Here is a 17,786-nt window from a genome sequence, read left to right as displayed (position 1 = left end):
CAAACATTTTCTCATTTTTTTCTTCCCATGTTCTAAAGAAAACAGAAATTTTAGTGAAAACTAAATCCTCTGATTTCTTAACTGTATTTCATTATTCTCCCTTGGGGAATTGGTTAGATGGCTATGAATGCTCTTTTGCTTTTTCCTCAAATATTTCTCAAGTCTGGTAAACTGGGAAATAAAGCTAAAACATAGGTGGTATAGAGAAATTATGAAATTCCTCCAAATCCCAGCTAAATATGTTATTCGAAAAACTTTTTTAGGGGTGCCGGGGTGGCTCGGTCTGTTAAGTGTCTGCCTTTGGTTCAGGTCATAATCCCGGGGTCCTAGAATTGGGCCCCATGTCTGGCTCTCTGCTCAGTGAGGAGTCTCCTTCTTCCTCTCCCTCTGTCCCTCACCCTGCTTGAGCTCCCTCTCTCTCTTTCTCAAATAAGTAAAATCTTTTTAAAAACTTTCATTTTATCTGTGCTATTTTGCTCCTACAAATTCTGAAGACAAATTATCAGCCCCCAAATTGTAATTGTGTCTTGAGCTTCCTTCTCCCATTCTCCCACCCAGCAACCAGACCTTGCCTACCCTGAAACCTGGTCCATGGCAAGGTCTGCTCCTTGCATCTTCTTTATTCAGCCACCTTCTACCCTATTTATAGAACTAGTTAAAAATCGATCAATCAATCAATCAAACTAGGCTCCACACAATTACTGTGGTTATTTCTGAATATTATGTTGTTTTTTTATATGCATGACTTCCAGAGACTTTACCATTATTATTAAGCTTTAATGAAGGTATTGAATAAGAATTTGTCTCATTACAGCTTTAGAGAACTCTGAGAAATTAAGTAGCTGTGTAGAAAGTGTCTGCCTAATAAGTTAAACCCAAAATATTTCTGGTGCCGGCTCATCCCATGGCATCCTGAACAGATGCTACTTGCTCCTGCCAGCCAGATGCTAATAGAGTAGGAATATATATGCTTTACATAAAGATTCAGTTCTTTTTCAGAAGTCCATTAGTGAGGACAATTTCTGCCTCCAAAAAAGGTCAGCATGGAAATCAATTCCTCTGTTTATAAAAATTGGTCATTCTTGCACCTAAATAATTGCAGATGGCTGCCACCACACCTAGCCTGAGACCTTCTCAGATACTCAGCAGGCCAGGGCCTGTCAGCCAGCGCTGGTCCTCTCATTGCTTCTCCTTTAATTCTTCTTCATTTGAAAAGTGTAATTGCAGATCAAATGGATATTAGTGATGGAGCTGAAGGACACATCAAATTCTTGCCTATTTCCTACTCTTTATGCAACTTTGGAAAACTTAATTAAGCTTTTTAAAATAGATCCCTAGGTGGCGCAGCGGTTTGGCGCCTGCCTTTGGCCTAGGGCACGATCCTGGAGACCCGGGATCGAATCCCACATCGGGCTCCCGGTGCATGGAGCCTGCTTCTCCCTCTGCCTGTGTCTCTGCCTCTCTCTCTCTCTCTCTCTCTCTGTGACTATCATAAATAAATAAAAATTTAAAAAAATGTTTAAAATGGATGGGCCCTGCAAAGCTGCCAGAAAACATCCAAATATTTCTGCTTTGGAGATGGAAATTTACACCTATTCATTGCATTGATTCAGAATTCAGCAAATGCTTTAAAAAGAAACCTATGGAAAAATAAGATTCCTGGCTGGGAGTTGTTTTTCCAGATGCTGAGGCTTCTCTGGTTCTCACTGTATTTTCAGAGACCTTGGTTCCTGATATATAAGATGTTCACCATATGATGGTGTGGCGAACATCATTTAATTGCTGAGGAAATTGCTTAGTGCATCCCAGTGTTGGATGTAGGCTTGATTCTGTAGAATGCAGCTTGTAAATTGTTTTAGCACCCCTTAGGAAGCACCCCCTCAAGCTTGTGCATAACGAAACACCTTGCCGTGGAATGTGAAGTTATAAATAGCTAAAAATAATAAATGTTTACTATATAGCAGTCATTGTTCTACATGTTTTATAAGCATAAAAGTAATCTTTACCTATATGCAAGGAAGTAGACACCGTTGTCATCTCTGTATTATGGATGAGGGATCTGAGGCACGGAAAGGATGAGAAATCTGCCCAAGGTAGTGGGAGCGAGGTTTTGACCCCATGCTATCTGACTTCAGATTCTGCGAGGCACTATACCAGACTCCCTCCTTAAATAAAAAAGACTGGGGGAGGGAGGAGGCAAGAGTTAAATATCTATCTGAAAACTTTAAGCCGATGAACTGATTTCATTTGAATATTTACTGATTACTGCTATTCACATTTAAAATAAAATTTTAAGATTTCTCAAATGAATTTCTAATTCATTTTAGCAGACACTTGAAACTGCTATTCCAAAGTAGATGAATACTGTCGTGTTTATATTTTATTGTCTATAGAGATAGTTGAATATCTAACTTAGAACCCTAAGCAAGAATGAGGATCGGGACTGAAGAGACTTTAGGTTGATAGTTTTAAGTTTGGTATGCCTAATAAAGACTAAGAACAGGGGTATTTTTAAGTCAGTCATCAGAAGTCAGGTAACCAACAAACACAAATAGACATTTACCCAAGTGTCTACTGGAATAGCTCTATACCATAAGTACTTTATTTTCTATATTACATATAGATTGTATGTATGTGTGTATATATATATAATATATTCTAAGTATATTTTCTATATATTTCTATATGCAAAAATATATTTATTTTCTGATAAGAATTATAAAGTCTTCTTTGGCAATGAATATATGCCCAAATCAGAGCAAGTGAATACAATAGAAATTGATCTCCTTGGGACTGTACTAGGTTGGTCTTCTGTCCGAATGATGTTGTCATTGACAGATTTAGGGAGTTCTCTCAAGTGAGTCTAACTTCCTTTATCTTGTGCACACCCACCTAAATATCTATTTAAGCTTGAGATTCTGGGGGCCAACTGATGTGACTACGGGAGTTAAACTCATTCTCATACTGAAATTCAAAGAAAACAAGAAAATGGGAAAATATACTTGTTAGTGGGCAAGGAGCTCAAAGGGATCTAGAGGCTCCACTTAATTGCACATTCTTATCAAGAAGGGGGTGGAATGGGGAAAGATTTTAGAAGGACTATAAGGTTTCATGGAGAGCAGGAATTCTCATTTCTTAGAGTGATATTTGAGCAAATTGGAGACACTTGGAACTCTTTTTTCTCAAAGCATTGAAGTCTGATTGCATCCAGCCCAGCCTCTGAGGCTCACTTGTTAAGATTCCAAGGAAAGATCTTAGGCTTTGAAGACATCATGGTTTGAATGCTAGCTCCTCCACTTTAACTGTGGGTAAAATAACCTCTCTGAGCTGCAGTTACCTTCCTTCTCCTTATTTTTATGGATTAAATCACAGAGGGACTGTTAGGTGCCTGATACAATTCCAGGCACATAATTTGAAGATTTTAAGGTATTTTGCAGAGTGGCACTCAGTAAATGCAATTAAATGATAGCTGCAAAAAAAAAAGAAGGATAGCTGCAATTAACAATATTCACATGTTTATTTTTCCTTCAGGCCTATTACAACCTTTGGCTCTTCTTTTTATTGTCTGTTAGTACTTCTACCACTGACTGGGCCAAAAAACAGGTGGGAAGCAATTAGCTCTTTGGACAGAGTAAATGGTGAAAGTTGCTAAAACTAAGTGTAGGGAGCATATATGGATTTAATTTCTGTTTTCTGCCTGTCTCTCATTATAAATAATTGAAAATTAATTATATTATCAATAGCAACATCATTGTCTTCATCAGGACCTGTTCCAAATTTTATACTATCAAAAACTCACCAAAAAAAAAAAAAAAAAACAAGAAAGAAAGAAAAGAAAAAACAAAACCGCATCTCTCACCCTGTCAGGAAACCAATCCATACCCTTATTAAAAACAGAAGCAGGTAATGATTACCCCTGAAAAGTTACCAGAGTCACTGATATTACATGTGGGCGAGATGTTTTTTTTTTCCTGAAGAGAATAAACTTCAACTTGATTACAAGCCAAATTCATATCTTTACTCTAAGAACATTTGAGATCTTTGCTAAATTCAATAAACTATCCTTTTCTTGTCATCTCCCATATTCCCGTATTGCTGTTTCAAAAGTTTGGTCTTTTAAAATAATTTCCATCATTTTACTTCAAGTACAGCAGTTATTTTGAACCCTGGAAATAATTTTTATCAGATTTCTGCTTAGAAAATGCCCTGGTGCAGAGAGGCACCTGGCAAGACAGAAGGAGGTGCAAATCCTAGCCCTGCCACTTGTGACCTTGGGAAGGTTCACTGCTTTGGGCCTGTTTCCTCATTGATCCACTGGGGTTAACAGTACTTCCTGGGGCTTTGGGATGAAGTGGGATCATATATGACCGTGCATGTTGGTGCCTGACAGTAAGTAGCAAGCCTCCAATAAATGTTCCTTCTCCTTTCTATCTCCACTCCCTTGGTAAATTTAAATACCTGTTTTTGGTAATAACGTTGTGCCTTTCTTCTGTTTCAAGGATATGGTTTTGGGAGAAAACAACAGCTTTGATCTTGTGAAGGATGCGTGTTATTTGGCTGGCCCTGGGTCTGGGTATGTACATATATTTATGATGCCCTCTGCCTTATGAATACTCCCCGAGTTAAATGTTTTTCTTCCACTTTACAAGAAAGGAAAATGTGACATTAAGATGTTTCATCATATTGTGTGCTGCCTTTTCAATTTGTCTAGGCCACAGGAAACTTTAAATTTTTTTTATTTATGACTTTCTCTAAGAATACTTATGCAGAACAGGTTGATTGTGTACTATTGAGGCAGTAGTTGACTTCAAATAAGTTGAACCTCAGAATAGTTAGTAGAGATGCTCTTCTCTAGCATATCCTATGGCTCACACATGGGGCCTCGCTTGTGTGGCTCTCTTCCAATTCTGTGCACAAAGGATCAGTTCTGGTGATTAAAGCCCCAGGGGGGAAAAAAAAATAAAGCCCCAGGGGAAGAATGAGCATTTCATAAACAGCTTCATAGAGCAAGACAAACTTACTGGAAGCATAGGAAGTAAAAAATAAAGCTCCAAATCATAGTTTTTAAGCACTTAGGGATAGAAAATAAGAAAGTTAGTTTAAAATTGCCATCAAAATAATTTCTTCTAAGTAGAAAAATATAAGGGATAGAGTTTAAATTTCTGAAATCTTCACACGCAGCTCAAATAGAAATTTCCAAAGAATTTCTCCGCACATGCTTGTATATAGTTTTAATGCAGCATCACAGGGCATTACTAATGATAATGCATTTAAATCCTCCTTACTATCTTCCATGCTTTTTGAAACCAGTTCTTTTTCCATCTATTTCATTCAATCATTGTTTCTTTTTCTGTACTATATTCACTTTCTCAATATCTTAGCCTAATACTGTCACTTAAAAGCAGCCTATGTGAAGGTGGCTTAGTTGGTTAAGTGTCCGACTCTTGATTTTGGCTCAGGTCATGATCTTGGGGTCATGAGGTCAGTCCCACATCGGGGTCTGCCCTGGGTGTGGAGCCTGCTTAAGATTCTCTCTCTCCCCCCTCCCACTCCCACTCTCTCTCTTAAAAAAACAAAAACAAAAATCTTTTACCCTATCCTTTGTTCTTGAAAAAATACAACCACCATGGAGAAGCATTCTTAACCAGACTAAGGATTTATCTTAAATATTACCTTCAAAAACACACAATTTAAATATGGTTCCTATAAACTAAGAAGATTAAACAAAAACCTGAAAATATATCAAAGTTTATTTGGGTGTTATTTTAAATAAAGGATGAATTTTTTTTTTTTTTGATGTCTCTCCTTTAAAAAAAAGCCTCAAGTTACAAATATAATAAAACGAAGTTACCCAAGTTAGGCATTAAAACAGATTCCAGTTATTCCATGTCCTATTAGAGGAGTTTAAAAATAGTTCATATCCTCCAGTCTAAACAGCAATTGGGCAGAGACACTTCTTGTCCAACAGATATTTACTGTGGGGGTACTTTCTGTCAGGTACTGAGGATACCAAACTGAATCGGACATGGGAGGAAAGCAGCTGGTGAATCTCCTGCCTTTGGGTTTTCAGTACACCCATTTGGGAACCCACCAAGAAATACAGAATAGCCAATCTTAGATATTGAGAGGTTCCTGGTAAAGAAAATGCCTCTAAATGAAAAGGATATTTCAGGGGAAGGGCGAGGTTGCATCTGAGAGAGATGGGCCCCTTAACCATCTGCATTTATAATACAGAAAAAATAGCATGAGAAGAGCTAACTTGGTTCTTTGCCGTCTTTCCCTTCCACATGCTGCATTCTCCTTGCCTGGCACTTAGACAGTTTTGTGGCAGGCCTGTGCTGGGGCCCTGCCTGGGGACTGAGCCACAGCTCCCTCAGGACTCAGATATGTAAAATGAAAAGTTCCATCTGCTCTGCAGATTCACTTGCATACCAGTTAGGGAGCTCCAAGTGTGGAATTTTCAAATTAGGGTTAGTTTGCTGGAGATTGGCTTTATCTTCACGTTAACTCATGTGTGGCAGCAGGCAGTGCTGGAGATTTGTTTTCTTTGTTTTCCTTTAGAATGTGATAATGTAAGTATTAGAAATCATTGGGTTTTTTCCTCAGTGCCTAGATGGAGGACAGGTGTTTAAATCGCCATGTACCCTATTTGCTCATTATTATTGATCTCTCGCTCTAGAGATAATTGCTTATTAGCTCCTTGAGTGAGGCTCTCCCCCTCCTTCTTACTTTCCATTTTAAAAAATGAAAACACTCGAGACTAAGGGAAAATTGTAAATAAAACCTTCAAATTCAGCAACCTGCACAGATGCTTTCCAAACAGACCTCTCCCATGGGGATCACACTGGGAGAGAAGGAGGCAGCACTCTTTTTCCCAAAGTAGTCCTGAAAGGGGCTGAAGAAATGTATGTTTCCTTTTATATCCTGAAGCCTGCTCTGCAAAACTGCCTTAGGTGGGATATGTGTGCAGGAAGGTTGGGAATAGCCAGAGAGAGCAAACAAAAGGAAATGCCTTGTGACCTAGGTCTACCATTTGACATTTTCCCGTAGGAGTTATGCCTGTCTGGCATTTTTAAAAAACTTGGTTCTTTGTAGGAGCAGCCTGAGGGACAGTGTGCAGCTTCCCTGGGGTCCTTTCCCCAAATGCTTTTCCCATCTGTGTAATGAATTGTTGAGTTCAGTATTTGCCTTTTCTTCTGAGCTGTAACCCTGGTGTTTGTATTCTGCCCCAGGTCACTCAGTTGTTCAGAAAGAGGCCACGAAGACATGCCGTTGCTCAAACAGCATCCTAGCCCTCACTGGCGTGGTTCAGGCTGCAAAGCAGTTGGTGGTACCTCTGTTCCCAGTGAATGTCCTGGACCCCTAGAGCCTCAGCAGCAAGTTAACAAAACAATGCCTTGCCCCAGGCTCCTGGCCCCAGGAATGCAAGGGCATCTCACAGACACCAGGGCTGTACCCCTGACCCCACTCAGCTCAGCTCTGCCTTCCCCTGTTCCCTCTAGCTCACAGGCTGCAACTGATCAGCTGCTTGGAAGGGACAGCCAGACAGGGCAACAGCCTCTTCTATCCTACACCCCAGCAGGGACCCACAGAAGCAATGGTCACAGCCTGGTCCAGCCTGCCAGTCCAAGAAGCCATGAGCCCAACAGCCCAGAGCATGGGATAGAAGAGGCAACAAGGATGCGGGTCTTGCTATCTCAGCGGCCTGCCCTGCCTTGGGTCAAGCGGGCCCACACAGTCAGAGAGGACAGCCTCCCCGAGGGCTCCTCATCACCTGAGTTTGCAAACCTGAAGCACTACAAAACACAGCAGGCTCATTCAAGCTCAAGCAGCACTCTTGAAGACACGCCTCTTGGGACCCCAAGCACTCCAGGGAGGATCTCCCTCCGGATATCTGAGTCAGTCCTACAAGCCTCCCTACCACCTCGGGAGGACTATGATGATGAAGTGTTTGTGAAGGACTTGTACCCCAATGCCACTTCTAGTCTCACATTGGAACTGCCCCCACCCCCACCCCCTCCACTGAGTCAGGACACCCCAGTGAATAGCTCTGACGACTTTCCTCCACCTCCTCCCCAAGCTATGTATGAGGCAGAGCTGGACAGTGAGGATTACAAGGAGCCCCATACCAGGTAAGTGGGCAGACTCTGTGAAGGGCAAGCCCCCTGCTGAGGAAAAAAAGGGAGCCCCTCTAGTAAGAGACTTTCACACTGCAGACTCCCCAGATCCTCCATTGGTTGCAGTAGAGAGAGCCCTGATGTGGAGATTTTCCATACAAGCGTAAGTCATGAAACTGGCAGAACAGTTTGTTTACCTTGGCTGGTTGTTACCCTAGTTCCCAATACTAGCATTGGGAGCAATGGGACAAGAGTATTGAAAACGAACACCAAAGACCGAAAGGCGTAGTTCACTTCTGTGGACATGATAAGTTCAGGGGGTCCAAAAAAGTAAGGTCCCTCTTCCCTGCTTGAGTTCTGAATCCGTTAAGAAGACAAAGGAGGAAGACGTAAAAGAAAGAGTATCACTTTTATTATTGATAGAGATGGTACTGGAAAATACGGCTTCTCTCTGAGTGTAAATGAGCCTCCTGATGCTGAGCCTACCAAGTTTATCTGCGTAGCCACAGGCCGTGCCAAGTACACACTGGTGTGTGTGTGTGTGTGTGTGTGTGTGTGTGTGTGTGTGTGTGTGTGAGAATGGAGGGAGGAAAAGGGGTGAAGATTAGCCTAGGGGCAGCCTCACTCAGAAAAAGAGGCTGGACTATGCACAGGCTCTGGTCAGCTTTCTTTCCAATGTCCATTGCAAAGGATAAAGAACAGAGCTAAAGGTCAGTAATGTTTAGGAAAACCTATGGAAGCCAAAAGAATGGGGAAGAAGCACTTTCCAACACATACTCCCTGGGAAAAGAGATCTCTGAACCCCAGAAGAACACACCGTGCCTCTGGTAACTCCCTCTAAACATCACAAGGGTGATGTACTATCAGCACCGTGTTTGCCTGGACCTTTCAGAAAGCTCTGGACTCTCACTGCAACATTAACCAAAACTGAATTCCAACTAGATCCATCCCCCTTAAAAACTCACACAACTTCCCTGTGACCACCTGTGGGGCCAAGGAGAAAGTCCTTGAGGACTCTGCAGTTTGGGAGGTGGGATAACTTCAGAGCATGACCACCTGGCCCCCCCTCCCCATTCCTCATGTGAGAAGCGACAGCCCCAGTGGGGAAAACTCCTACCTTAGTCTTCCTACCCTTTTGCTGATGCCTCTTACTCTCTTTTTTAATATCCCTAGCAGCTCCAGCAAAGTTGCCAAGGTGACAGTTGCCAAGGAAAGGCCCATTCCTGGTATAGTCCATTTGGCTGGTAGTCAGACACCGGCTTCCAGATCCCAAACTTCTGTTAGAGATTCAGAGACCAACGAGACCAGCCCACCTTCCGCCATGGGTGCTCTGCCCCAACCTGCTGGGGCTCTTGGCCAGGAGCCAAGCCCAGGGCAGCCACCTCCCATCCATGACCCAGACTGTGGGACTCAGGGTTTAGAAAAGAATGTTAGTTCTGGCCCTCAGAAGACCTCAGAAGACATCAGAACAGAGGCCCTGGCCAAGGAAATTGTCCACCAAGACAAATCTCTGGCAGACATCTTGGATCCAGACTCCAGAATGAAGACAACTATGGACCTGATGGAAGGTTTGTTTCCCCGAAATGTTCACTTGCTGAAGGAAAATAGCATAAAGAGAAAGGCCATGCAGAGAACTATCAACTGTGCAGGATACGAAGGCAAGAGGTAAGTCCCTGCCCTGGTAACACCCTGATGGTGCATGTTTACCGTGGTGTGCTGCATCCCAGCCCCCAGCCACAGGGGTGAGCAGTCTGTTATTTTTCCTCCTTTTGATTTCTCCTGGGTTATTGCAATATATTCTCACATGTTTGATTTCCTTAAAGGACTACTATGGGAAAGGTTTAGAGCAGTTTTTGTTTTCTCTTTAATTTTCAATGAAAGCTATGTAGATTGATGGACTGGAACTCTACGGTTAGTGGCTTCTAGACTAAATAAAAACAGCATTTCCTCTAAATTTGGGCTTGCCCTTTAGAATTTTCCAACTGATTCTAACTAAATTACTAACAAGAATAGTATGTTTTGATTTGGGGGAGGGGGAGAAGGAGAAAGGAAAGAGTGATGGAATCCTTACAGGCTCTTTGATAGGTTGTTGGTGACTTTCCTAATATGAGGCCTAAACTGTCACCTGGTCCTCCTTCTTCAGATTTGGCAGAGACTGATTGAGGTGAAGTGACTTATCCAGGGTCATGTGCTAAGCAGACATTTAGTGAGTACCTAAAATGTGCAAGGCAATCTACCAGATTCCGCAAAGGACCCAAAAATGAGTTTCTGAGTGCACCAGTCATCAGTTCACCATGGATGGTTGTAGTACATCAAGTTTAGGAGCTTCCATTCATTCTGTTCTCTGACCACTTGCTGTAGAAAGGCCAAAGTAACTTACACATACATCCTTAGCAAAGCATTTCCTAGCATTATCCCTGAGAACTTACATTCTCTCTATCGATTTAGAAGTGAAATAGTCATCTAACTTTTGCAGCGGAGACCTTCTGGAACAATTTCAAAAGGGTGGCATGCACCATCTTCTGGTGGAAAGGAGCATTGTCCTGTTGTACATGAGACTCAACAAATAGCCTTTGTGAGGGTTAATTAAATGCCTGAGAAGCCAATTTGTAATGCAATGAATATATCGGGGAGGGGGGGGGGGACGTGGGGGAGCATATAAGAAAACCTTTCCCTATTTTTTCAAATGACTGAATTAAATTTGTTTAGAAGAATAGTCCTAGCAAGCAGGAAACTAGTAAAAATCACTTTTTTCTGTGGTTCCTTATTCCACAGTAAAGTGATGGATGGTCTAGGTGTTAAATAAAGTCACAATATTGAAACAACTCTCCAAGAGAACCTAACCCCCCTTCCATAGTCATTTATTCAGCTAGTAGAATCTTCCCTGTACTGTGGAAGACAGCTTGGTTACAGTAAGACAGAGAACTCTAGGTAACAGGTTTCTCCGTTCCAGGTTTGTTCTCCAGCCCCGAGACCCCTGTTGTGTAACCGAGGAGTAGACTTCACATCTTGTCCTCACTGACCAGCAAGTTCTAGATTTCTTAGGTTTATCTGGGGTATCATGCTTACATGAGAAGGAAAAAGAGTTGGTGCAACAATTCTAGTAGGCATCAGGAAGATTATAGTGACCTGGAAGAGTAGGAAACAACCCACGATCTGAGGTGTGTGTAGCACCTTCAAGATAACTTCACATTGATCAAGTCACAGCTCCCCCGTGGTCTTTCTGTGCAATAGGGGGTCACTATTGTTCTTATATTTATCACAAAAGGAAAACGTGCGGGAGGTGAAATGACTCACCCAGAGTCACCTGGCAGATCCACAGGCCTGACTCCCAGTCTCCCTCCCAGTACTGCCTTTGATGTTTTCCAGCCCAGGTTTGCCCAGCATCAAGAGCCCTATGCATAATAATCACTCACTAGTAAATATGTATTCATCCTAATTTCTGGGAAGGGACTGAATAGAATTTTTTTACACATTTCCAAATGGATAGGCCTGCGGTGAGATGAAGTTTCTGTGCTATGTACTTTTTTGTTCTTTATGGTATAGGAGTGAAGACAAGGAAGCCATGGGCATGTTGGTCAACTGCCCTGCCTACTACAATGTGTCTGCTCCCAAGGCTGAACTTCTGAACAAAATCAAAGATATGCCAGAAGAGCTGAATGAGGAAGAGGAGCAGGTGGATGTCAATGAAAAGAAGGTAAAGGAAGAATTGGGGCCTGTGTTCTGCTCTCCCCCAAGACAGCCAAGGTCCTAGCAGGGTTACCTGCCCCTTAGGGCAGAAGAGGAAGAAGGGCCTGTCACATCACCAGCCCTGCCCATACCATCAGTGGACTCTTGACTTCATGGCACTTAGTGATTTCTCACAGCTTTCCTGTCATTTTCATTTTTACAGATGACAAAAGTAAAGGTGACTTCCTAAAAGTCGCATAGCTGAGACTAAAACCCAAGTGCCCTGCCTCTTAATCCAACGTAGACCCTGACATTCTTCTCAGAGCTAACCAGCCAATGCCCACGATCTGTGTCATTTTCCTTTCATGTTTCATGGTCAGAAGGATCATGGAAACTGGAAAATGTAGAAACTTTAAGGGAAAAGACTGATTGGCAAACGATACTTGTGAGGAAAGGTAATTAATCTTTAGGTTCCCCCACTCTCTCTGCAATACTCCAGTGAAGAGTTTGGAAGCACATGTTGGAATTTAGCCGTTAGCATTTGATACTCCTACAGAAATTTCAAATGGAAAGTATTCAAAAAATGACCGTGATGCTGCCGCTCTTTTCCCACATACCCTGGAGATCTAAGCCAGGCTGTGCCTGCAGGGGAGAAAGTTCTTGCCATTCCACTTTCCTACAGCCCCAGAGGAGCCTCCTGCCACTGTGCTTTGAGCTCTTCATACAAGTCAGGCTTGCCTGCTGAAAAAGGACTCTTTGTTAAAGCTGGTCTCTTGCTGAGCTTGGAATGTAAGTGGCTCTCAGTGGTACCAATTCCAGGAGAAGCTCTCTTACGTGATTCTATTTCATTTAGTCTGTGTGTCCTAAACTCTCTTGTTTTTGTGTGGATTGAGACCACAGGATCTAGACCCTGGGAGCAGGGCATCATGGGGCAGGAGGATTTAGGGATTTTAGAAGCACCTCCATCACGGGGGTTCCTCTGCCACCCACTGTTCTGGCTCCTCTGGCGCCAGGACTCCCAAGCACATGGCTGACTCACTGATGCGGCCACTGCAGTAACACGCTCTCCCAGCCCAGAGTTTCCTGTGTAAACCCCTGCTTCATGGCACACCTTCTGGCATACCCCTTACTTCAGTTCTGCCAAATGCCCCCATTAATGGGTCCTCTGTCAGGAAAAAAAACACCAGCCCCGCGCTGTCTATATTTATCCCAAAGAGGGAGCTATATAAACACCATTACAGGTACCAGGTTGTCATGACCCCTTTCGCTGAATATTTTACAGGTTTTTGTCTTGTTGTTGTTTGCATGTACAAATACCCTATTTTACAGTAGCAGTGGGACAGGTTACTTGGTGCTTAAAAAAAAAAACAAAAAACACTTTTCCATCACTTTATCATCAGCCTCTCACTCTGATGATTATGTGGCAAAAGTATTTTTAGATTAAGAATATAAAGGCACAGAGGATTAATACTCATAGGAAATAATAGTAGATGCCATGTACTGGGCACTTCTTGTTAAGCTGTGTTTTTCTTTTTTTTAAAGATTTTATTTATTTATTCATAATAGACACAGAGAGAGAGAGAGAGAGAGGCAGAGACACAGGCAGAGGGAGAAGCAGGCTCCATGCAGGGAGCCTGATGTGGGACTTGATCTCGGGTCTCCAGGATCACGCCCTGGGTTGAAGGCAGGCACTAAACCACTGAGCCACCCAGGAATCCCAAGCTGTGTTTTTCATAGTGCCATATTATCTTTATTTCCACAAAACTGCTCTAACACCTGTATTGCCACATTTTACACTGAAGTCATCAGGAGTCAGAAGGAGTCAGGCAAGGGGAGAAGAAGACAAGACATGCCAGAAAAAGGGATTGGCACAGAAAAAGACGTGGAAAAACATAGGGAACATGTGTGTACTAAAGAAAGGCTCTGCCAGAAGTTTGATATTTTGGAATGTTAGAACAAACAAAAAGGCTTATGCCTCAGTTAGACAGTTAGAAACTACCAAATTTAGAGGATCACACAGGAAGGAAACAAATCCCAAAAGATGAGGCAGGGAGGCTCCACAGGAGCCAGAAGGCAATGGAGGCTACATGGGGCTTTGTGTGAAAGGCTAAAGAATTCAGATCTTACTGTATGGTGGTAGAGAACCCTATAAGGTGTTTTTAATGAACTACAAGCTTATTCATATGTGACAGAATTTTCATTGGTGTCATCTGCATTTACATATCTGACTTGGAAACAGAAAACATGTAAGTTTTAAACGATGTTGTGGAAGGCATCTATTAGTATTTTCAGCATAGAGTTGAAAATGCAGTTCCCTTCCTAATATAAAACAAGTTTTTCTAAGGGTGATTTTAAAAAATGATGCTTGGTCAAGATTGTTCCAAGGCAGAGTATAGCCTTCCACTAATTTTCACAAAGTAATTGTTTATTGCCTAATATTTAATTAATTAATTAATTAATTTTTTAAAGATTTTATTTATTCATGAAAGACACAGAGAGAGGCAGAGACACAGGCAGAGGGAGAAGTAGGCTCCATGCAGGGAGCCTGATGTGGGACTCGATCCCAGGACTCCAGGATCATGCCCTGAGCCGAAGGCAGACACTCAACCACTGAGCCACCCAGGCGTCCCTATTGCCTAATATTTAAAGTTACTAATAGCCTAAGATCTATTTCTAGGCATGAAATTCACTGAGTCCAAATTTATTAATATTTTTAAAAATTGAAATTAGACTGAAATGAATTCTACTTTAACATATTTTTATGTATACACTGTAGATGATGGATTATAATATTCCAAGTAAATGTAAGCATTAAAGTATGAAATGCTTTCATTGTCTGAACATAACTAAAGACAGTCTAATAATTAGAACTTTAAATTATTTGCCTAACCCCACCGTATCTATTAGGCAAATATCCGCTTCAGCAGATCCCATGATTGTTTATTCTGAAGGCCAAAAGGCTTTGGCTTAGAGACTTAATGGCAAAAAGAAGGTGTTGTTCCTCAGAACTGGCTTCCCCCAGGAGATCATTAGCAACCCAAATGGTTCTCAGCTGCCCATTTCTGTTGCTCTTCTTCATTCCTCAAGTTCCAGATTTCTCTGTGGTCTTTCTTCCTTTCAGCCTGAAAGACTTCCTTCAGCATTTCTTTTCAAATAGATCTGCTGGTGACACTTTCTCTTAGTTTTTCTTCATCTAAGTATGTCTTTATTCTGCTGCCATTCCCGAAGGAGATTCTCACTGGATATGTGATGCTGGGCTGACTGTTCTTTTCTTTTAGAATTTTAAAATTATTATTCCACCTTGTTGCTCCCATGGTTTCTGATGAGAAATGCACGGTCATTTAATATTGTTTCTCCTATATGCAATGTGTTGTTTTTCTCTGGTTTCTTTCAAAAAATTTTTCTGTATCTTTGATTTTTAGTTTGATTATGATCTGCATGGTCCTGATTTTTTGGGTTTATCCTATTTGGCATTTACGAACTTCTTGATTCTGTAAACTTATGTTTTTCACCAAATTCAGGAAGTTCTCAGCTATTATATCTTCAGATATTTTTTATGCACTCATCTCTTCTTCTTTTGGGACTCAAGTATCACAAATAGTAGACCTTTTGATATTGCCCCACATGTCCCTGAAGCTCTGTTCCAATTGAATAATTCATGTAGGTCTGTCTTCATTCTGCCAGTGATTTTCTTAATTTCATATGTAGTTTTCAGTTCCAAAATTTCCATGTAGTTTTTCTTTTGTTTGGTTGGTTGGGGGTTTTTGGTAGATTTTATTTTATTTATTATATTTATTTATATATGTATTAATTAATCTATCTACCTGTTTTATTTATTTATTTTTTTTTAATTTTTTTTTTTTTATTTATTCATGATAGGCACACAGTGAGAGAGAGAGAGGCAGAGACACAGGCAGAGGGAGAAGCAGGCTCCGTGCACCGGGAGCCTGACGTGGGATTCGATCCCGGGTCTCCAGGATCGCGCCCTGGGCCAAAGGCAGGCGCCAAACCGCTGCGCCACCCAGGGATCCCTATCTACCTGTTTTATAGAGCGCAAGAGAGATTGAGCAGGTGGAGGGGCAGAGGGAGACAGAGAGAGAGATTCCCAAGCAGACTGTGTGCTGAGCACAGAGCCTGACACGGGCGGCTCGATCTCAAGACCTGAGATCATGACCCGAGCCGAAATCAAGTCAGATGCTTAACCGACTAAACCACCTAGGCATCCCCCATTCAGTTAGTTTTTTGTAGTGTCTGTTTCATTGCCAATAACTTAATTATTTCAAGAGTGTTTTTTACTTACACTTTGGAAGAAGGTCATAAAAGCCACTTTAAAGGCCTTGGCAATCCCAGCACTGGGGTTCTGTCAGAGTTAGCGCCTGTTGATTGTTTTCCCCTGGGAATTGCTCAACATTTTACTGTTGTGGTTTATGGTTTTGTATTTGTTTGTTTGTTTTTTTATATTGGGCAATTTTGTATTGTATCCTGAACATTTTGAGTATTATGTTGTGAGACTCTGGGTTCTGTTAAAATCCTCTACAGAATGTTGACCTTTTTTGTTTTCATTTTAGCAGGCAGCTATTTAGCTTTAGACTACAAGTGCTATCCCACCTCTGGGTGCCAGTTCCAATATTATTCCTGTTTTCAGAGCCTTTGCTGTGTTGTACAGGTCTGTCCCAGACATGCACCATTCAGAGGTTAGCCTGGGACTTGGGTAGCTGCTGTGTTCAATTCTCAAAGCCTTCGCTGTGCTGCCTCAGGTCTGTACTACACACATGCAGCTTGAGTGTGAGCCAGGGACTTATGGCAGTTCACACACAGAGTTAGGGGATCTTCTTTCCAGCTCTCTCCTGGCCATTATTTCCCCACATTCCCTGGCTCCCAGCAGCTCCTCTGCCTGGCCTCTGGCTAGAAAGACAAGTTCTCTGTGCTGCTATGCTATTCTGCATGACTGAGACCACCCTTGATAAAAGAGAAAGAACTAGTGGGAATTCTCCTCACACTCTTCAAACCACTTCCTCTAACCAGAAAGAAGGGTTTTTCTCTTGGGATTGTCAGTGCCTGTGCCACCACTGCAGAGTGCAGCTCGGGGAGTAGAGCTACTCTTGGAAGCCAAGGCTAGGAGAAGAAAAGGGAGGGTTAAAAGGATTTTCTCCCACATTCTTAGCTCACAGAGGCCCCTTTTCTGGTCTTCTTGTTTCAAAGGCAGGGCTTTTCTCCGAATTTTGCTGCCACACCCTGTGTGCAGTTCTGCACTGCTCAGAGAGCAAAAAAGGCAGGAAATTAATCCCCATTCTGGGTCGTATTTCATATTTGGCTCCCTGCCCCAACACATTGCCATACTTAACTTTACAGAGCCCCCTTCAGAGTCCAGGGATGTTAGTTGTGCTAACGGGGGAGGCTGTAGTGGGTATACGCCATCTTGACTAACATCAAGAGTTCCTAGCTCTTCCCCCTCCTCAGGATTTACCAGGAGGGAGAGAGCTGTAGCAGGTTTGCATTTTAGAAATCTCTCTGGCAGCTGTGGAGTAAGACGGGAGGAAGCAGTGGTAGTTGGGAGGCTATTATAGGAAAGTGATAATACCTGTGTAAGCCGTGAGAAACAGATGGATTTAAATAAAGGGGGGCAACATGAACAGCACCTGGGGACAGATTAGACATGGAGTATGGTAAAGAGAAAAGGGTCAAGACTGCCTCTCAAGTTTCTGGCCTAGATGGCTATCATAACTGAAATAGGGAAAGCAGGGAGGTCATTTAGGGAGGGAGGATGACGGGCTGAGTTGAATTTAAAGAAACTCAGTATTGTTTCTTGTATGTCAGAGATTCCTGACACCCAGAACCAAGAGACCATACTAAGTAAATAGGACACCATTCTGATCATAAGCCTTCCTGAGAGGAACTGAATGTAAAGAAAGAACCACTCTTGACAGAAAATGTGCCAGAGAATATTTGAAATGGCTGCTGAGTCCCCAAGATCCTTCTGTTTTGCTCAGGTCACACAGC

At 42.2% G+C, this 17,786-nt stretch overlaps 1 protein-coding gene across 3 annotated transcripts in view; it reads left to right on the top strand.

The window, feature by feature from the left end:
- The window catches only part of SHROOM3 (shroom family member 3), a 120,401-nt gene that overhangs the window by 90,822 nt on the left and 11,793 nt on the right, over positions 1–17,786 (top strand). For all 3 annotated transcript variants that reach the window (XM_038582384.1, XM_038582385.1, XM_038582386.1), the window contains exons 5-8: positions 4,500–4,573; positions 7,233–8,132; positions 9,294–9,782; positions 11,664–11,814. In XM_038582384.1, the coding sequence (XP_038438312.1) occupies positions 4,500–4,573; positions 7,233–8,132; positions 9,294–9,782; positions 11,664–11,814 (1,614 nt within the window). The remainder of the gene's footprint in view (positions 1–4,499; positions 4,574–7,232; positions 8,133–9,293; positions 9,783–11,663; positions 11,815–17,786) is intronic.

Source organism: Canis lupus, chromosome 32 (assembly GCF_011100685.1).
Source record: "Canis lupus familiaris isolate Mischka breed German Shepherd chromosome 32, alternate assembly UU_Cfam_GSD_1.0, whole genome shotgun sequence".
In the NCBI taxonomy this organism is placed as follows: Eukaryota; Metazoa; Chordata; class Mammalia; order Carnivora; family Canidae; genus Canis; species Canis lupus.
Note: the sequence above shows the minus strand (reverse complement) of the source record. Positions and strands in the feature narration are given on the sequence as shown.